A 22254-nucleotide genomic window follows, 5' to 3' on the forward strand; every position below is an offset into this window, starting at 1 on the left:
CTGATCGCGCATAGGATGGCTTCTATTGATTTGTTTCAAAAGAACCTTCCTCGAGGTGCACGAACTTTCTCAACACTTGAGATGCCTTATGCTAGACATAAGATAGGCATGTGGATGGGTCACATTCGACTGCAACGTGGTGCGTGAGCGATGATATGTGCGGGTAGTCACACTGATCGCGCATAGGATGGCTTCTATTGATTTGTTTCAAAAGAACCTTCCTCGAGGTGCACGAACTTTCTCAACACTTGAGATGCCTTATGCTAGACATAAGATAGGCATGTGGATGGGTCGTATTCGACTGTAACACGGTGCGTGAGCGATGATATGTGCGGGTAGTCACACTGATCGCGCATAGGATGGCTTCTATTGATTTGTTTCAAAAGAACCTTCCTCGAGGTGCACGAACTTTCTCAACACTTGAGATGCCTTATGCTAGACATAAGATAGGCATGTGGATGGGTCGTATTCGACTGTAACACGGTGCGTGAGCGATGATATGTGCGGGTAGTCACACTGATCGCGCATAGGATGGCTTCTATTGATTTCTTTCAAAAGAACCTTCCTCGAGGTTCACGAACTTTCTCAACACTTGAGATGCCTTATGCTAGACATAAGATAGGCATGTGGATGGGTCGTATTCGACTGTAACACGGTGCGTGAGCGATGATATGTGCGGGTAGTCACACTGATCGCGCATAGGATGGCTTCTATTGATTTGTTTCAAAAGAACCTTCCTCGAGGTGCACGAACTTTCTCAACACTTGAGATGCCTTATGCTAGACATAAGATAGGCATGTGGATGGGTCGTATTCGACTGTAACACGGTGCGTGAGCGATGATATGTGCGGGTAGTCACACTGATCGCGCATAGGATGGCTTCTATTGATTTGTTTCAAAAGAACCTTCCTCGAGGTGCACGAACTTTCTCAACACTTGAGATGCCTTATGCTAGACATAAGATAGGCATGTGGATGGGTCGTATTCGACTGTAACACGGTGCGTGAGCGATGATAGGTATGGGTGGACATATCATTCGCGTGTAGGATAGTAGATGCTGAGCAAATCATAAACTTTTGAAACAGCCCAATAGGAAACCGATTACTCGCGGTCGACTCGAGATTAGAAGGGTGACATAGATTGTTCCATGATGACATCGAGGATACTGGAGATGACGTGTACGACTGGGAACCGATAGTCATTTCCGAGGTCGACGAGATATACTCCCTTATTATAGTTTTCGAACGAATATCATCAGTCAGTCATCAGAAAAAGAAACCCTACCATGTAAGCTAACGCCCGACGTGTAAAATACGAAAAACAGGAAGTGGGTTATATCTATGGTATAACCGCAAGGGTGACGTAGGACTATCGTTGAATTAGAGATCATTTGTTTGAATTTGAATATAAATCCATTCTGAATAAATGAATAAATGAATATTTGGGGAACTTCGAAAACGAGAGCGTTACGTTGAGGCTCAAGGTTTTATGCATCTAATATTGGATACAAAAAAACTTGTTCTGAAGAATAATCTTCAGAAGCTTTCCTGCTAACTGCACTTGATTGACAAATCACAAAATCAAATGTATGTGGTCGCAGTATTATATGGATAGAAAACATAAAAAAAAACTCGCTTGAATGTAATTTTCAATTCCAAGGGGAACTGGCAGATTATTTTCCAGCAACGATCACTTCTTTCCAGGGTTCTTCTCGATAACCAGCAAACGAAAAAGTTGCGCGCGTGTATGTGTGTGTGTGGCGGCTGCTTCGATATCTTCCCGGGGAACCGTTTTTCGATGTTGATACTCTCTTAGTCACCTTCTCTTCTCCTTCTGATCGATCGGCTTTTCTACGCTCCCTCACAGTTGAAACAAACTGATTGCATTTCAGGGCAGGTCAGGCCAGATAATGAATACCTCCATCCCTCGCCGTCCAGCTCGTCCAGCTCGTTCAGTAACGATGTTGTCTTGTCGATGTCCTCACGAAAAATGAATGGGTTTCATCGTTCGTTCTTGTTTTTGAAGGGACTTTAACCCAAAGGTCATTCGTCCCTGAGTGAATGGGTTTCATCACCAGAATATCGCTTAAGTATGCGTCGTGCGTGATTGAATCGCGAGAAGGTGTGGTTTACGATGGCAATTTGAAAGGCAAACTAGAGGGGAATGGACTTTCTGAGTATGAAAATTTCGACAACTGAGCAATAATCGATTGAAAATTATATAATTTTCGCGATATGAAACATTTTCTGTTGCGCGCGCATACAATATTGGATACGAAAGTATCCTACTGATGGGGAAGAATAATCTTCAGAAGCTTTCCAGCTAATTACACTTGATTGAAAAATTACAAAATCAAATGTATTTGGTCGCTGTGTTACACTTGATTGAAAAATTACAAAATCAAATGTATTTGGTCGCTGTGTTATATGGTTAGAAAACATTAAAATAAACTCTTTCGCATGAATGTATTTTTCAATTCCCAGGGAAATGGCAGATTAATTTTCAGCAACGATTAGATTTTTCCGGATTTTCCTCGATACTCGAAGCCCTTCAGTGGTTAATGCTAACTCGATAACCACCTGTTAATAGCACTTGATTGAAACATATTTGGTCGCTGTGTTATATGGTTAGAAAACATTAAAATAAACACTTTCGCATGAATGTATTTTTCGATCCCCAGGGAACTGGTAGATTATTTTTCAGCAACGACTAGATCTTTCCGAAATTTTCTCGATGCTGTATGGCATCCAAACGAAAATACTCCTTTCAGTTTGGCCTGTAAAAAACTTTTCTGAACTCTAATGGAGCCCTGAAAAGCGCCGTTGATTATATGCTAAGCTAATATAGCACGCTCTTCTTGGATTCGACAGGCTAGCTGAATGTCCTTGGGCATGATGTGACGCGTTTTGCGTGGATAGCACACAAATTGGTATCTTTGAAGCGCAAGTCGATTTTGAAGTCCTGAGTAATTCCACGAACCAAATGCTGCAAAGGTAGCTTGCGGATCAGCAATTCGGTCGACTTCTGATAACGACGAATCATATATTTCATATTCTTCATTATGAGATCCATATCCATGGCACCTGAATGATCAGTGGGTTGGCTCCATGGCACCTATCGGTATCGAATTATCATCGGCACCTCGATTTTCGCTAAATGCTCCTTTCAGTTCGGCCTGTAAAAAACTTTTCTGAACTCTAATCCATCACATTGGAGCCCTGAAAAGGGCCGTTGATTATATGCTAAGCTAATATAGCACGCTCTCCTCGGATACGATGAGCCAGCTGGATGTTCTCGGGCATGATGTGACGCGTTTTGCATAGATAGCACACAAATTGATATCGTCGAATAGGCCTCCTGCAGCGTCATAACCGCGGAACTTTGGAAGCGCAAGTCGGTTTTGGAGTCCTGAGCAATTCCACGAGAAAATGTTGAGTAAACATCGTTTGCCAGTGCGCGTAGAGCGGGAATTCCTGAAGATTCATTGTACCTCTAATAAATTGCCGAAAGGCGTGGTCTTACGTTGATCGCACTTGATTGAAAAATCCAAAACGAAATGTATTTGGTCGCAGAATTCTATGAGTAGAAAGCAAATAATCGCTCGAAAATGACTTGATTTTCGCGATGTGAAACATTTTCCGTTTTTCATGTTATGCACTCAATATTGGATACGGAAATTTTCTACTGATGGGGAAAATAATATTCAGAAGCTTTCTTGTTAATTGCGATTGATTGAAAAATCACAAAACCAAATGTATTTGGTGCAGTGTTATATGAATCGAAAACATTAAAATAAACTATTTCGCATGAATTTATTTTTCAATTCCCAGATTATTTCTCAGCAACGCGCGTGTACGTGTGTGTGGCGGCTGCTCCGATGTTTCAAGCGGAACCGTGGCATCAGCCTCCTCTTGATGGATTCCCTTCTGGCCTTAGGTGCACAAACAGGCTCTTGGTGACACCGTTCATCAGCGCTTTCTATGATAAACGAAATTAGCTTCACCACAACAGCGACAACATGCTCCAATCGCTGTTCAATTATAACTGAGTGGGTTTACGAGCGGCGCTCGCTTATATACCGATTGGTGATTTCCATAGCCTATTTTGAAAGCAATTTTAAAGCTATTGAAACAAGTTTTTGGATGAAAAAGTAACAAGTATATAACGCGTAGACATTTTATCTTTCGAATGAAGTGTTTATCATACCATTTCGTTCAGTCGTTTAAGAGCTATTAACGCTCCAAATCTCGGTCTCCGGCGTAACGCTTTCGTTTTCGAAACTTTGATTTTACACCCCGGTAAAGAAATGAAAGACATAGTCCTACGTAAAAAAATAACAAAAAATTATAGGAGGTTGTGTCCAAGATACGACCGAAATGTTGACGTAGAACTACGGTGTTATTTTATATAAGTCGCTTGTTTATACTTATTGATATTATATTGATATTATTCTATAATGCTGTGAAATTTTCGAAACAACTGCTTAGTAGAATAATCTCTGAAATGATTTTTTCATTGTAGAATCAGTTGACGATAAGTGATTGATGTTTCATTCTTGCCCTCGCAAAACAATACACTAACTGATCGTATGTCGCAATCTATTTCATGTCAATGCATTGAAAATTTACCACGAACGCTATTCCGGCCAAACAAGCGTTCGCCATAGCATGCATACAGAGCCATACTTTGGTGGCTTGAATATAAACACTTCTCATCATTTTGCGCTACTCTCAAAAGAAACGCTTCTGTTAATATTACTGGCCTCAAAAAAAGTTGCATTACTTTCTCATGCTCGAGAGAAGCGCAGCTGTCACCCTTAGTGGAGGAATTTTTGCTACTGGTGAGCGAAACCTAATCACATACAAAATTCCAGAACGACATTTACTTTCTTGGTGACTAAACAAGCGAAATAAACTCTTCTTGTTAATATCAACAACGTCGAAAACAGTAGCAATGCTTCATCATGATCAATATTAGCGCAAATACAATCCTAGTTGAAGGCAGATTTGCGACTGGCACGCTTACCTAAATAACTTATAACATTCCAGTAAGACATTCAAGATGCTTGGTATTCCCCAAATATTTTTTGGAGCACAACCTTAACGCCTGCTTCGCCATAACGTCAGTTTAATGCATTGATGCATTCTCAAAGGCACCAAAGAAGCCCTTATGATGACGGAAAACAAACAATGTTAACTACTTGGAAAAAGGCTGAATTATGCCATACAGCTTGTACTCTGCTGTAACACCCATCGATGCGAATTCGCTGATGAGTTTGTCAAGAGCGACCGCCTCTTCACCACCAACGGGGGAAACTTGATTTTGGTTGCTGCCTGGGTAACGGCGTTCACATTTTCGATCGACGCGCCGAAATCGCCTACTTCGCTGTTATGCGATGCGGTGTCCCATTCGCGAGGGCTCGGTTCAGTGTGAGCGCTTTTCACTGCACCAACATCGCGTGCATCATTAGATGACGCTTGCCTCGAAATTTCCCCTGGCAATGCGTTCGTTTTTTGCAGGGCTAGAGCCTGCCTCCCTCTTCTTGCTCATCACACACTACGCGAAGCGTTCAATTTATGACGCGGGAAGAAAAACACACGATATGAATAACGAATAACGAACAGAAAAAACAAACGACGATATTCAAGTTGGATTACCACTGGTGGGGTCCAATCTTAGATCGAAGCGCAGCGAAAGCAAAGTGAACTGGATTGCTCAACAGTCCGATGTCGAATGAGAGTTTGCCTCAGCGAGATCCACTGTTTATACTCTAGGCAAGTATTCCCCTTCATTCTTCTACTTTTCCTTTGTTCACGGAGACTTAAAATCCTACGATTTCCCCTTCGTTGGTCGTCAATGAGTTGCTCGTTATTGACAACTCTGTTCGGGAAAGCACACAAATGGACAAAACAAATGTATAGGAAAATGGAAACGCCTAAAGTTTTCATGAATTTCAACCATTTACAAACCAGGGGATTCTAATATATAGCATATTAAACAAATCTGAGGGAATTTCTGATTCGTTTAGTATGTAAATCGCTAAAATCCGTTTGCGGCAAAAATAGTTATTAACGTTAACTTTATTTCATAAAAACGTGACCTTTTTTCTGATTTGGCACCCTTAATGAAAGACGTAGTCAAAAGGTACGGTATTCAGAAGGGCATGACCAATCTTCAGAATGCAACTCGGTGCTGATGCGCAACAAGATTTTTGTACCCAGTTGAGCTCCCACTCCTTGTGCACACATACTGCGCGCTTGAAACTGGATTGCTCTCTCTGTTGAGATATTTTTCTTCACACAAGTATGCCCCGCCCGCTCGACATCACCACCAGCCAATGCAACGGGATATAAAGAGAAGAAAACTCCTTGTATATAGAGAAAGTGAGTACATATTAGCCTTAAGTTTAATTCCATTCTTGCAACCACCATTGAGTAAAGATCCAAATCCGTGTAATTTAGTCGTGTTAAATAAAAGTTGTGAAAAGCCAAAACCATTAGCTAGTTTTTAATCATCATCCTGATTCCACCGGAGAACCAGCAACCATCCAGAAGGAAGTGCCAAAAAGTGATAAAGTCCACTTGTGATCGAGGTGGTTCTGTTAACGTGCTTGTGGAACCAATCCGTTCTTTCAAAGGACATAAAAGTGTGCTAGTGTCCTTCCACAAGTGCTTAAGCGGTGCTTAACATTGGTCCTTCGAGCCGGATAGAAGGAAAAATACTAGCGCAGTTTGATGTGTTTGCTGAAAGAAGACTAGTGAAGTGAATTTTGGAACCGAGACAATTGTGCGAACCGTGAAAGACTTAGTGACATTTGAAAAAGCGTAATAGTGAAAGAACTAATAATCGTGATAGAAAGTGAAAGAAAGTAAATGAAGTGAATTTTGAAACCGAGACAATTGTGCGAACCGTGGAGACTTAGTGACATTTGAAAAAGCGTAATAGTGAAAGAACTAATAATCGTGATAGAAAGTGAAAGAAAGTTCAAAAATACCCATACCCTACTCCATAAAGAGTGACCAGAGTATTCATCTGAAACTGGAATTCCCGCCATGAGAGAGTCAAGGAGTGCAACTGATGTTAATGCAGTTCTCGAACCACTTCCGTCAACAAGCGCCATTCCACTTGTTCTTGCAATCATTTGCAAACCGCTAAAACTGTGATGCTATTGACTGCCGTGATAAATGTTGAGAATGCAAATGGTCAGTTGGTTCCTTGTCGTGCAATGCTTGATAGTGGCTCTCAAGTGAGCTTCGTATCTGAGATGCTTGCCAATCGTTTGTCGATCCCTCGTAAGTCAGTTCATGTGCCTATTACTGGGATTGGCGGAGCAAAAGTTTATGTGAGAGAAAAATTGAATGTAACAATTTTATCGAGATACTCCGATTTTACCACAGATGTCGATTGTTTGGTAGTACCGAAGATAACTGGCATTGTACCATCTGCTCAAATTGATCATTCGTCTTGGCCAATCCCGGCCGGGTTTCAGTTAGCTGACTTCCATTTCAATCTCAGAATAAAATGTATATTATTTCATATTTGTAACATGGATGAAGAATTATCGAAGGTAATTTTTTGTGATTTCCATATTATCCCGAATATCCTTATTTTATTTTCTATTTTGGTGGAACTCAAACCCACCGTGAAGAATATAATATGATAGTTACATTTGATTACACCCCAATCTGCACGCAACACAGCCTCAACGCTACGAAATAAGCAGTAATGACTACCGGGTTCAAACCATTCATCTGAACTCGCCGTCATCCAAACACAGGGCAAACACAGTCAACTACGTATGAAACGATTACTACTACTAATGCGCCGCTCTGCGTAAAAATTACGTTTTAGGTTCAATATTTCTGCTGAACGAAACTGATGAAAACGATGGAAAATACACACCACCACTCATCAGTGTTTGTTCATGGTTGTCATCGTTTCCTTTTCTGTTTCTCTTCCTACTCCTGACGTCATTAAAATTTGAGAGATGGCACGAGATACACAGTATCAAACACCACGAGCGAGCGTGATGCAAATAAACAAAAAACGAACAAATTCATTCATGGTTTCTGTGGATGGATGGTATGTCGATGTGTGGTTTTAATTCGAGCGTTTTTATCGATTTTGTTCATTCGACAACTTGAACCCGGTACATATAGTACACGTTTGTCTGCTTACGTTTCAAAACCTTCGCTGCATTGGCCGGACAAGTGGATGAAATAGCCGCGTACTTTGGTCTTAATGCTGACAAAATTGTGGCCCAGAGCTATGATGGCGCTGCTGTAATGTCCGGTGATAAATCTAATGTGCAAACATTGGTGAAACAACGGTTATTCACTGGATATATTTACTGTCGCGCACACATATTGAACATGGTTTTGCTTCACTCGTGCATAAACAACAAGAAAATGTCGAGGTTTTTCAATAAGATATCAACTCTTGCGGCATTTTTCTCGCAGTCGTCAAAATGTAGCGAGACATTGAAGCAATTTATTGAGACCAAAATTCCAAATGTTTGCAAAAATAGTTGATTTAAATTATGCACCTATCAATGTTATACAGGCAAAACTGTTTTTTTGCGGGTGATAGGGACCGCATAAAAAAGTTTCCTTAAGGAATTAACCCAAATCCTAATGATTCCATTCGTGATCAACATTCGATTTCCTTTTTTCACTTTCATAAGCGGCCTACTCACTTGCGCAGATCATAAAATCAACTCTTTGATCCTTTCAATAAGCTCCTATTGACACCTTAAAACAAACAAAACAAAATATGAGAATGGGAATTAGCTGACACAGTCCCTATGTAGAGCGATAAAATACATTTTTTTTTATCCAAAATATATATTTTATTAAGGCTCATATGGCGTCAGCCTAACGGGGCCGGGAGTTCAATATTTTGACAATGTTTGCTTAGACTATGTTAGTAATATGTAACCGATTACTCGCGGTTGACTCGAGGTTAGTATTACAAGTGTTCTCATAATTGGTATGTCGCAGTCTTCGATGCTCTGTACGTGTGCCCGACACGGGATACTTCCTATTGGGATGCAGCTGACCATTAATCAGCAACGCCCCCCTAGTCTGTACCCCATATCTAGCGTGGTGCGTCTTTCTCGACTCGAGGAATCCAGGATAGAATGGCGGCGCAATCGTCAGCTCGTGTAGAGTTGTCATGAGCGGTACAACCTTTGGCTCTTGTTGAATAATCAGTGGACTGCACAACCTCCGGCCCTTGCATCTGTAAAGAGTGTGTGTATGTATTGCCGCGACTAAGTAAAAGTTTATCGATCGGATAGGAGGGATATGAAACGGGGACACAACGAAGGAAACATCATTATACGTTGACATCGGCGTTTCTGAGGAACAGGTATAGATGAAGCAGAAGATCAGGATCCCGGCTACCTAAGATATCCCGGACGGGGATATCCGATTGTCTGCCTTGTGCTCTCAGTGCTCTAGAGAGCTGAGAGCGAGCAGCATGGAACCGGATACACGACCAGACAACATTCTCGATGTCGTGGTAGCCATCGCCACAATCACAAAGATTGTTTGCTGCGAGCCCAATGCGATAGAGATGCGCGTTTAGGTTGTAGTGATTGCACATAAGCCGAGATATCACGCGAATGAAATCACGACCTACATTCAATCCCTTGAACCATGCACTCGTCGAGACCTTAGGGATAATCGTGTGTAACCAACGACCGAACTCATCACCACTCCACATGCGCTGCCAACTTACGAGCGTATACTGACGAGGAATGTGGAAAAATTCATTATAAGCAATTTGCCTTTCAAAAAGTGTGCCTTCTAAAGCGCCCACCTTAGCTAGCGAGTCCGCTTTCTCATTCCCCGGAATCGAGCAATGAGAGGGAACCCATACTAAGGTAATCTGGAATAATTTTTCGACCAAAACACTCAATAGTTGTCTTATTCTAGTTAGGAAATAAGATGAGCGTTTATCAACCTTCATTGAGCGGATTGCCTCTATTGAGCTGAGACTGTCTGAAAAAGATACATATATAAAATACATATCAAAGATAGAAAAAAACAGGAAGTGGGTTATATCTATGGTATAACCGCAAGGGTGACGTAGGACTATCGTTGATTTAGAGATCATTTGTTTGAAGTTGAATCTGAATTCATTCTGAATGAATGAATATTTGGAGAACTTCGAAAACGAGAGCGTTACGTTGGAGCCACAAGGTTTTATGCATCCAATATTGGATACGGAAATATCCTACTGATGGGGAAGAATAATCTTCAGAAGCTATCCTGTTGATTGCGATTGATTGAAAAATCACAAAACCAAATGTATTTGGTCACAGTGTTTCATGGATAGAAAACATTAAAATAAACTCTTTCACATGAATGTAATTTTAAATTCCCAGAGGAACTGGCAGATTATTTTCAGTAACGATTAGATATTTCCACATTTTCCTCGATACTGGAAGCCCACCAGTGGTTAATGCTAACTCGATAACCATCTGTTAATAGCACTTGATTGAAACATATTTGGTCACAGTGTTACATGGATAGAAAACATTCAATTAAACTCTTTCACATGAATATATTTTGAAAATTCCCAGAGGAACTGGCAGATTATTTTCCAGCAATGATTAGATCTTTCCGGAACTTTCCCGATGCTAAATGGCATCCTAACGGAAAGAGTTCTGCGCGTGTATGTGTCGATCCTTCGCCGTCCACCTCCTCCAGCACGTTAGGCAACGATGTTGTCTTGTCGATGTCCTCACGAAAAATGAATGTGTCTCACCACCAGAATATCGCTTAAGTATGCTTTTTGTGTGTGATTGAATCGAGAGAAGGTGTGGTTTACGATGGCAATTTGGAAGGCAAACTAGAGGGGAATGAACTCTCTGAGCTCGGAACTTTCGGCGACTGAGCAATAATCCATTGCGGGCGCATACAATATTGGATACGGAAATATCCTACTGATGGGGAAGAATAATCTTCTGAAGCTATCCTGTTAATTGCGATTGATTAAAAAACCACAAAACCAAATGTATTTGGTCACAGTGTTACATGGATAGAAAACATTCAATTAAACTCTTTCACATGAATATATTTTGAAAATTCCCAAAGGAACTGGCAGATTATTTTCAGTAACGATTAGATATTTCCACATTTTCCTCGATACTGGAAACCCACCAGTGGTTAATGCCAACTCGATAACCACCTGTTAATAGCACTTGATTGAAACATATTTGGTCGCAGTGTAACATGGATAGAAAACATTCAATTAAACTCTTTCACATGAATATATTTTGAAAATTCCCAGAGGAATTGGCAGATTATTTTCCAGCAATGATTAGATCTTTCCGGAACTTTCCCGATGCTGAGTGGCATCCTAACGGAAAGAGTTCTGCGCGTGTATGTGTCGATCCTTCGCCGTCCACCTCCTCCAGCACGTTAGGCAACGATGTTGTCTTGTCGATGTCCTCACGAAAAATGAATGTGTCTCTTCTTCTTCTTCTTATTTTTGGCTTTAAGAGGGTTTAAACTTTTCAGTTCATTCGCCTCTAGCTCTGAGAAGAGCCATTGAGCACCAGTCTTGAGGAGGCTGGTGAAAAAGAAGAAAAAACCATATTCAGCGGACCTGTCTGCTCAGATGTAAAACCGGGCGAAGGCAGGAAAGGATCCTATGCCATATAAGATGTTTAATATGAGCTGTAACGTAATTGTATTGTTATTAATTAGTACCAAAGCGGCGACGAAGCATCGTAGAACCAAGCTCTAGAACAAAGGGAAAGGGAGGGAATGGGGTGGGGGGTGGGTGAAAAGGAAAGGAAAGGTAAGGAGAAGGGGTGGGATGGAGTGGGAAGGAATGATGTGATGTTGGGTGATTTATAAATGTAGTTAGTTTAATGGTGTTAGTAAAATGCTGGATAAGTATGAATTAGTGTGGTTAGAATTGAGTAAATAAAATAATAATATGTTTAAAAGGTATGCTGTTTGATTATATAGTACTGCTGCATATGCTGGAAAAAGTTAATTTGTGAGTTATATATGGAAGATGTTTGTGTTTATATATTTTTATTTGTTTTAATATTTTTGTATGTTATATGTTTATAGATGCATACACATACATACGCCATTTTTGTTAGATTTGTAATTTTGTACATAAACCTGTGCATGCATGCGCATGTACATGCATACATATATATACATTTTATTTACTTATATCTACATGTATATGCATACGCGGCGGTGAAGTGACTAACTGAAATAAGAGTGTATTTTAGATTTTACCAAAGAAGCCGGTTTCTTTCAGAAACGCAATCAAATTGGTTTCCTGTGTCTCGTCTCTACTGAGAATGTCTCGGAGACTCTGACCTATATTGTGTCGGACACGAGCATCTTTGGTGTGTTGGCATTCTAGTAGAAGATGCCTAACTGAAACTTGGGCTGAGTTACATGCGCAAAGTGGTCTTTCGGTTTTCTTCATTAGGTGTGAGTGTGTGAAAAAAGTGTGTCCAATTCGAAGACGGGTTAGCACCCGTCTTTCTTTGCTGTTGTTTTGATCAAACCAAGGAAGTGTGGTATTTTTGATTTGATGGAGATGGGTGGGAGGGCTATTTAGCCAGCCTATGTTCCAGCTTTCGCGAATTTGCTGTTTGACCCAGCGAACTATATCAGTTCGAGGACAGGGTATAACTGGTGGTTCCATTTTGCTACCCTTACCGGCCAGTTTGTCTGCGGCTGTGTTTCCGAGGATTCCGGAATGACCAGGAACCCAACAGTAGGAGATGTTTTTTTCTGAAGCAGCCTCTTCTGTCTGTATTATCCATGGGTGTTTACTGTTTCCACTGAGCAGGTCTTGAAGACAGCTGGCTGAATCGGAGAAAATTACCGTAGGAAGGTGATCATGGGTACACTCTTGTGTAGCTATTAATAGAGCAAAAGCTTCCGCACTGAAGATGGAGCATTGCGGTGGAAGAGAAAAGCTACCGGTGTATCTGTTCTCGAAAATTCCACACCCAACTCCATCGGAGTTAACAGAACCGTCTGTGTAGACCTGGTGTTTGTTTTGAAAGTGATGAATGTGTCTCACCACCAGAATATCGCTTAAGTATGCTTTTTGTGTGTGATTGAATCGAGAGAAGGTGTGGTTTACGATGGCAATTTGGAAGGCAAACTAGAGGGGAATGAACTCTCTGAGCTCGGAACTTTCGGCGACTGAGCAATAATCGATTGCGGGCGCATACAATATTGGATACGGAAATATCCTACTGATGGAGAAGAATAATCTTCTGAAGCTATCCTGTTAATTGCGATTGATTGAAAAACCACAAAACCAAATGTATTTGGTCACAGTGTTACATGGATAGAAAACATTCAATTAAACTCTTTCACATGAATATATTTTGAAAATTCCCAAAGGAACTGGCAGATTATTTTCAGTAACGATTAGATATTTCCACATTTTCCTCGATACTGGAAGCCCACCAGTGGTTAATGCCAACTCGATAACCACCTGTTAATAGCACTTGATTGAAACATATTTGGTCACAGTGTAACATGGATAGAAAACATTCAATTAAACTCTTTCACATGAATATATTTTGAAAATTCCCAGAGGAACTGGCAGATTATTTTCCAGCAATGATTAGATCTTTCCGGAACTTTCTCGATGCTGAATGGCATCCTAACGGAAAGAGTTCTGCGCGTGTATGTGTCGATCCTTCGCCGTCCACCTCCTCCAGCACGTTAGGCAACGATGTTGTCTTGTCGATGTCCTCACGAAAAATGAATGTGTCTCACCACCAGAATATCGCTGAGGTATGCTTTTTGTGTGTGATTGAATCGAGAGAAGGTGTGGTTTACGATGGCAATTTGGAAGGCAAACTAGAGGGGAATGAACTCTCTGAGCTCGGAACTTTCGGCGACTGAGCAATAATCGATTGCGGGCGCATACAATATTGGATACGGAAATATCCTACTGATGGGGAAGAATAATCTTCTGAAGCTATCCTGTTAATTGCGATTGATTGAAAAACCACAAAACCAAATGTATTTGGTCACAGTGTTACATGGATAGAAAACATTCAATTAAACTCTTTCACATGAATATATTTTGAAAATTCCCAAAGGAACTGGCAGATTATTTTCAGTAACGATTAGATATTTCCACATTTTCCTCGATACTGGAAGCCCACCAGTGGTTAATGCCAACTCGATAACCACCTGTTAATAGCACTTGATTGAAACATATTTGGTCACAGTGTAACATGGATAGAAAACATTCAATTAAACTCTTTCACATGAATATATTTTGAAAATTCCCAAAGGAACTGGCAGATTATTTTCAGTAACGATTAGATATTTCCACATTTTCCTCGATACTGGAAGCCCACCAGTGGTTAATGCCAACTCGATAACCACCTGTTAATAGCCGCGCGTGTATGTGTGTGTAGCGATGTCTTCCCAGGGAACCGTTTGTGGCATCACTCTCCTCCTGATAGATTCCCTTCTGGCCTAGGGTGCACAAACAGGCTCTTGGTGACACCGTTCATCCGCGCTTTCATGATAAATAAAGAGCTTCACCGCAACAGCGACAACATGCTCCAATCGCTGTTCAATTAGAACTGAGTGGATTTCCGAGCGCCGCTCGCTTATATACCGATTGGTGATTTCAATAGCCTGTTTTGAAAGCAATTTTAAGACTATTGAAACAAGTTTTTGGATCAAAAAGTAATAAGTATATAACGCGTAGACATTTTATCTTTCGAATGAAGTGTTTATCATACCATTTCGTTCAGTTGTTTAGGAGCTATTAACGCTCAAAATCTCGGTCTCCGGCGTAACGCTTTCGTTTTCGAAACTTTGATTTTACACCCCGGTATAGAAATGAAAGACGTAGTCCTACGTCAAAAATTACCGATGACTTCTTTTTTTTCACATACCACACAAAAAAAATCGCATAAAAAACCGCACAAAAACTGGTTTTACTGTATAGATAAATGTTGAGAAATAAAAATATTAAAATCTGTCATCGTAACTGTTGTTTTTTTTTTGACGTAGGACTACGTCTAACCGGAAGATATAGGGGGTGAAATGGAAATCTAGGCACTGAACAAGTAGGAAAAAATGCAAGATTTGGAACGCTTATAACTCGAGCATTTCTCAATAGATCGCAAAGGTTTTTGCATCAATTGATAGGAAATATATCTACGCATCTATCATAACAAATAACATTTCATTTTTCTTGAGATAAATAATTGAATAATTGTGAAATATCAAGCACAAATCGTACCGACCAAAACGGGCAACCAGCGGCAGCAGCGAAATAGAATGAAGCACGATTGGAAAGGAAAAAGAAAAAAAATGAACGAAACATTGGTCGCAGTCTCACACATGCGTAATTCTCGAGCCAGCCAGTCAGCTTAAAAATCCCCGCTCCGCTGCCGTAACGATCATTCTCATCCAAACCGTACACCACATCGGTTTGCATCACAACACATCAGCTAACCAACCTAAGCAGCCATGTCTGGACATGGTAAAGGAGGAAAAGTGAAGGGAAAGGCAAAATCCCGCTCGAACCGTGTTGATCTGGAGTTCCCCGCAAGGGTAGCTAGGCCGAGCGTGTTAGTACCAGTGCACCGGTCCACCTAGCCGGCGTTATATAGTTTCGGCCGCCGAAGTGATCGAGTTAGCAAAGCTGCTCGTGACGATAAGAAAACCCGCATTCGGAACAGAACACATTCGGTTCGGTGGACATCAAGACAATAGGCAGTTGCAGCGAGTGGCGAGTGGCAAACGCAATCGCAAAGCGGCATCAGGTAGCAGAAGAAAAAAGTTTGTTCTTTTTACAATCTGCTTTAGTGGCAAATCCAGAACAAGGCGGCATCTAGGGCGTTCGAAATGGGTTTTTTTCAAAACCACGAGTACCAAGTTTTCTAAATTGGAACCATTCCATAAAACAAGGCGCTTTTCAGGGCCATTAAAACTTCCAAAAAAGAGTTTAGGAAATACAGTTCAATGCTTTCTAAAACAATATCCAAAATAATAATAAAACACAAATTGATTTTTTCATAATTTGTTTACCAGGATATGATGAGTATGTGAATTTGGCAGTTGTTCTGAGCTTATTGATTTTCACCAATTCTTAAATTGCTTCTAGATTGAAATTACATTAATTTACACTTATCTCGACATTTAGCTAATTGGACGGACATGTAATGCGACATATTTAGTTGGACATTTTTGTAAGTTCGGGGTCCAAATTATGACCCCACATTGAAAGTCGACACTGTACCACTGTCATCGCAAATGTTCAATTACAGGTTAAAATCGCCGCCAATGCGACACTGAGTGGTGCTTCGGCACGTCGCATTGAATGTAATTTATAGTACAACATGTCACAAAGCTGGATGGAAATAAATTTTCCAACTGTGAAAGCTGTGGCGAGTGGCAAATGCAATCGCTAAACAAAAAGGTTTAGCCGAACAAGATGGGGATATCGAGTGATAACAAAACAATAAACTCTTTAGATTGAAGATAATTTTTGGAACCTGAAAAGGACCCTTTTTAGCCTGCATGTGAATCCAACGAGCGAACAAATCGTAATGAATGTATTTTTTTGCCATCGCTCCCTTTTAACGCTCATTCGTTCGTCTCGTTGGACTCGCCCCTCTGGCTGAGTCTGTTGATTTGTCTCTATCCTGTGAGTATGTACCGCTATAGTATAAAACACGCGGACCCCAAAAAAATATCTTATTTTCTTTCGAACCGTAAACCCGTGTGGTTGTACGGCATCGGCATCGTGGACGTAACAAAGGAGGACAAGTTAAGGGAAAGGCAAAGTCTCACTCGAACCGTGCAGGTCTCCAGTTCCCTGTTGGTCGCATTCACTGATTGCTCCGCAAGGGTAACTAGGCCGAACGGATTGGTGCCGGAGCACCAGTATACCTAACAGCGATTATAGAGTTTCGGCCGTCGGAGTGTTCGAGTTGGCTTGCAAAGCTGCTCACGACAATCAGAAAACCCGCATCAAGAACAGAGCAGCTTCGGTTCGGCGCTCATCAAGGCAACAATTAGTTTCAGTGAGTGGCAAAGTGTTTCTCCGGCACGTCGCATTAAATGTAATTTACTGAACAACATGTCACAAGCTGGATGGGAAGAAATTTTCCAACTGTGAAAGCTGTGGCGAGTGGCAAACGCAATAGCAAAACAGGAAGGTTTAACCGAACAAGATGGGAATATCGAGTGATAACAAAAACACAACACCAAAGGTTCTTTTCAGAACCATCAAGATATTCATAAAGAGTAAACAGTAAACTAATCCATTTTTCAGGTAGATAGGTAGGTATTCACGTAGGAGAAGAAAATAAAACAACATATTTAAAATATATCTTTAACAAAAGCTGTCCCCTTTGTATAGTCCTACGTCACTCCGGTTATGTCCCCGACATTACCCACCCGTCTTTTTTTACATCCGTTTCTAGTGTGTATTTTTTCATCTGGTGCGCTGCGAGCGAAGTAAAGCTCTTAAAAAGTGGTGCGCTATCGAGACAATCCGGCAGCAAGACACATCATCACACACGCTACACAGCGGCGGCAAGTAGAAGTTTATTTTCCTCTTTCTTCTTCCATCATTCTGTATAGCTTCTGTGCACAATTTACACCATTGTTTAATCTTTGTGTTTACCAAATCGGCAAGCGTTGGCATCAGGGGTGTCCATTTTGATACATCACCGTTGAACTATTATTGGAACTTTTTTCATTTTCAAATTACACATAATAACAAAAATTTAAATAAATAAAATTTTCAACAATAACTAATATAGAAATATAATTTCTTTTACTAATTTATATTTTCCAAATTATTATATTCTGTTCATATGGAACAGTTGTCTACTTTTTCGTTTTTATTAATATGGCAGAGGGCGGGGAGGATCCCCCATCCACGCCAAAGAATATATCAGATAATGAACCTCCTCCTGAAGAGCAGGAGGATGAAACAGAAGATGAGGAGGAAAATTCTGTTTACGAGATAGAAAGCTCTGAAGATGAGGAAAAAGACGAGAAGCAGGATTTTCGTCTAAAAGAATACCCTGATGGCGCCAAAGGCCCATTTATCGTACACTTTAGACGAAAATCCAAACCTCTTAACGTCATTCGCATCTCAAAAGAGTTGACACAGAAATTTTCCGAAGTTACCGAGATTACTCGGATGGGGCCAGACAAATTACGAGTTGTCGTCTCCAGCAGAACCCAAGCGAATGAAATAACGCGCTGTGATCTCTTTGCGATCGAGTATCGCGTATACGTACCCTGTGGCAACGTTGAAATAGACGGTGTAATAAACGAAAAGGGTTTGACTCGAAAAGAGATACTCGATGGTGTCGGTCGCTTCAAGAACTCTTCACTTAAAAGTGTGAAGATTCTTGCATGCGATCAACTGAAATCTGTGTCACTTAAAAATGACAAAAGAGTCCTCAATCGGACAAACTCTTTTCGTGTGACATTTGAGGGTTCCGCCCTTCCTAACTACGTTGCAATAGGTGCACTTCGTTTACCTGTTCGGTTGTTTGTACCCCGGGTAATGAAATGCAACAAATGTATGCAACTCGGTCACACGGCCGCCTATTGTTGCAATAAAAAACGTTGCGCAGATTGTGGAGAGAGCCATGATGAGAATCCTTGCCCGAAAGAGCGCAAGTGTCTTCATTGCGGCGGGACTCCTCATGATCTTACTCAATGCCCGGTGTACATACAACGAGGGGAAAAAATCAAGCGTTCCTTAAAAGAACGTTCCAAGCGGACTTATGCAGAAATGCTTAAGAGTCCCGTTCCAACGACTCAGGACAATCCCTACTCCATTCTGCAGAACGTCCTGCAGATATTGACAAGTTCTGCATCGCAACCATATTTGTCTTAGTAAGCTCTGAAAGTGTTCTGACGACTGTTTGCATTTAAAATTATAAATATAAAAGTGAGCAAAAAACAGGAAGTGGGTTATATCTATGGTATAACCGCAAGGGTGACGTAGGACTATCGTTGATTTAGAGATCATTTGTATGAAGTTGAATCTGAATTCATTCTGAATGAATGAATATTTGGAGAACTTCGAAAACGAGAGCGTTACGTTGGAGGCACAAGGTTTTATGCATCCAATATTGGATACGGAAATATCCTACTGATGGGGAAGAATAATCTTCAGAAGCTATCCTGTTGATTGCGATTGATTGAAAAATCACAAAACCTAATGTATTTGGTCACAGTGTTACATGGATAGAAAACATTCAAATAAACTCTTTCACATGAATGTATTTCTAAATTCCTAGAGGAACTGGCAGATTATTTTCCGGATCTTTCTCGATCCAAACGGAAAGAATTCCGTGCGTGTATGTGTGTGTGTGTAGCGGCTGCTTCGAGATCTTCCCGGGGAACCGTTTGTAGCATCACTCTCCTCCTGATGGATTCCCTTCTGGCCTAAGGTGCACAAACAGGCTCTTGGTGACACCGTTCATCCGCGCTTTCATGATAAATGAAGAGCTTCACCACAACAGCGACAACATGCTCCAATCGCTGTTCAATTAGAACTGAGTGGATTTCCGAGCGGCGCTCGCTTATATACCGATTGGTGATTTCAATAGCCTATTTTGAAAGCAAATCTAAGACTATTGAAACAAGTTTTTGGATCAGAAAGTAACAAGTATAGAACGCGTAGACATTTTATCTTTCGAATGAAGTGTTTATCATACCATTTCGTTCAGTTGTTTAGGAGCTATTAACACTCAAAATCTCGGTCTTCGGCGTAACGCTTTCGTTTTCGAAACTTTGATTTTACACCCCAGTATAGAAATGAAAGACGTAGTCCTACGTCAAAACCCGTTTTTTCATAGTGACCCTAACGCAACTTAGATAATTACAAAGCGCTGAAATCAACTTTATGGAAGAGCTTCATTCTCTGGACAAAAACTGTTTTCGACAAAGTTGTTACATATGATAGGATGCTTATTTTCATGTCATAAAAAAGGGTGACCAAAATTTTCGATGAAATAAAAAACTGGAAGAAAGTTTTCTTATCTTTATAGTTGGAGGTAAATAAAGTTTGATAATGTTGAAGCGTCGGTTATTCCAATCAACTTTGTAGAACAAAGTTTTATTCTATCTCTTGAAATATCCAATAAAGCGCTTTTTATTCTAAGTTTCATTAAAAAACGGTTTTTTTCTCTAACTTTTATATCCTACGATTATATCCTACATCAAAATTGTATTTCAACGACTGAGTAGAATTGCGATATTGGCAAGTTCTGCATCGCAAAATGTTTGTCTTAGTAAGCTCTAAAAGTGCTCTGAAGACAGTTTGCATTGAAAATTTGAAATATAAAGGTCCTACTGTATTCTGGTTCATCCCAGGTTCCACATTAAACCCATTGGAATGCATTTATTTCATTAAAAATACCAATGTTCAAACTCTTCGATATTCCTACAATCGCGCAGTTCTCATGCTTTTGTAGATTTTGCATGCACGGTTAAAAGTTTAAATCTACAGCTTAAAAAAATAAAAACAAATAACAGCATACTCTATCCGTTATAACTTCGTCATTCTCATCCCCATTGATTATATTTCGATCCAAAAATGTTTAAGCTCGTTCCAAACACTCTTTCAAAATACGGAATATTCGCCGGCTTGTCATTGTTTTTCTTGATTGGGTAGTATGTTGTACATTCGAATTCTGCGTTCACTTTCTTATAAAGTAATTGTAATTTTTTTTATTTATTATAAAAAATATCGGTAAATATCTCTTTCACTTGTTTTCTATCTCTATGCCAAATAACACGCCTTATTTATGTTCTGAGTGGCAAATTTGAAGATACACGTGCACCAGTGCAAGTTATAAGAATTTCAATCGAAATGTCTATTGGCTAGAACGGAAATCAAACCTGAAGCTTTGAAATGCTGCCAACTCGTTATAGTAGATTTTCATAACTGAGAATTCCTTTATTCATAACTACTTTACTACAATTGAAGAATATTAGCACTCTACACACTGTCCCGAAAGACGGCTCAATAATCCTTAGCATTGCTGGGCCATTTGTAAATAAACCCATCACAAAGAAACGATACTGATGAAGATAAAAAACCTTTTCTTTTTGAAGCAAGAATATCACGTCTTCTAGCATTATATGCACAAATTCATAAAAAATGATTGTCAACTTGAGCCAAAACAATGAAATGATTATTTTCAATTAGGTAATCACTTACTTATGTTCCTTTCTATGACCGAAGCACCAGATTTTCTTGGTTTATTTGAGTTGCGAAGTTTCTCGCTTTTGGTTTCGTTTAAACCGTTGGTACACCACACAACATGCATAACCAACAGAAGAAATATCGTTACCACTGTATATCCAATTTTCATTGCTAAATAATTCCAATTTTTGTTTGGGTTTTTAGCTGATAAATCCTCAATGTTTGTCAGAAACAGAAACAACAATTGTTGCTTAGTTAAGTTCTTCTAATGTCACTAAAAATCATCTTTTGATTGACTATGTTTATATCGATTTTCAACCGTTCACTTAAGCACAATATCCTTGATCTGTTTCACGAAAGCTGTTAGCACTGAACCTCAATACAGAGTAGTTCTCTCTCCGGTAGCTGAGATGTATAAAGACGAAGTGATGTTAAGAGAATGGTATATAACTACATCACAAACTAACGCACGTGTAATTTTTATGCCGTTTTTTGCATCTCGCGAGAGTTCCTGCTGACGAATCTGTTACCAAACTGGTTTAGTATACACTATTACAAATTTACACTGTCGGTTGGCGAAAACTTCTGTAAGAATTATTTAGGCGGAATGATACAATGTACTTGTTACGACGAATGACGAGGGCAGATTGAATGCTAATTCTTCTGCATTGCACTATTATGGTGCAGCACATGGGTTTGGCCTCTCCGTGATCGGAACATATGTGCTAGAAATATAAGCGTGCTAAAGGAAAGAGCGTGAAATTAGTTCTTCAAAGCTAATTCATTGACCTCCATATGGCGATATTTCATTATTTTCTGTGCTTTCATGGTCCAGCAATTTGCTAGAGCTAGAGTATACCGAGCTGTTTCGTTCAGATGCAGCTGCAATTAATTGCTGAAAACAGGAAGAAGGCTTATTTATAGTTATAATTTGTTCTTCTTATTTGAACTATTCGATCAACCTCAAATGATGTTTTCGATACATTTCGATCTTGTTGAAGGACATGATATCTCACCCTAGGTCTCGTTTATTAT

The 22254-nt window shown here is 40.1% G+C and overlaps 1 protein-coding gene across 3 annotated transcripts in view; it reads right to left on the reverse strand.

Moving 5' to 3' along the window:
• Positions 1–21844, reverse strand: part of LOC129763192 (uncharacterized) — a 101105-nt gene extending 79261 nt beyond the window's left edge. Inside the window, exons 1-2 of one of the 3 annotated variants that reach the window (XM_055762022.1) lie at positions 21691–21844; positions 21235–21624 (exon numbers count right to left, since the gene is read on the reverse strand). In XM_055762022.1, the coding sequence (XP_055617997.1) occupies positions 21235–21388 (154 nt within the window). In that variant the 5' untranslated portion in view covers positions 21389–21624; positions 21691–21844. Of the gene's footprint in view, positions 1–21234 lie in introns of all 3 variants that reach the window. The other 2 variants (XM_055762023.1, XR_008740826.1) reach the window with 2 other exon arrangements.
• Between the last annotated feature and the right edge of the window lie 410 nt (positions 21845–22254).

Source organism: Toxorhynchites rutilus, chromosome 1 (assembly GCF_029784135.1).
Source record: "Toxorhynchites rutilus septentrionalis strain SRP chromosome 1, ASM2978413v1, whole genome shotgun sequence".
In the NCBI taxonomy this organism is placed as follows: domain Eukaryota; kingdom Metazoa; phylum Arthropoda; class Insecta; order Diptera; family Culicidae; genus Toxorhynchites; species Toxorhynchites rutilus.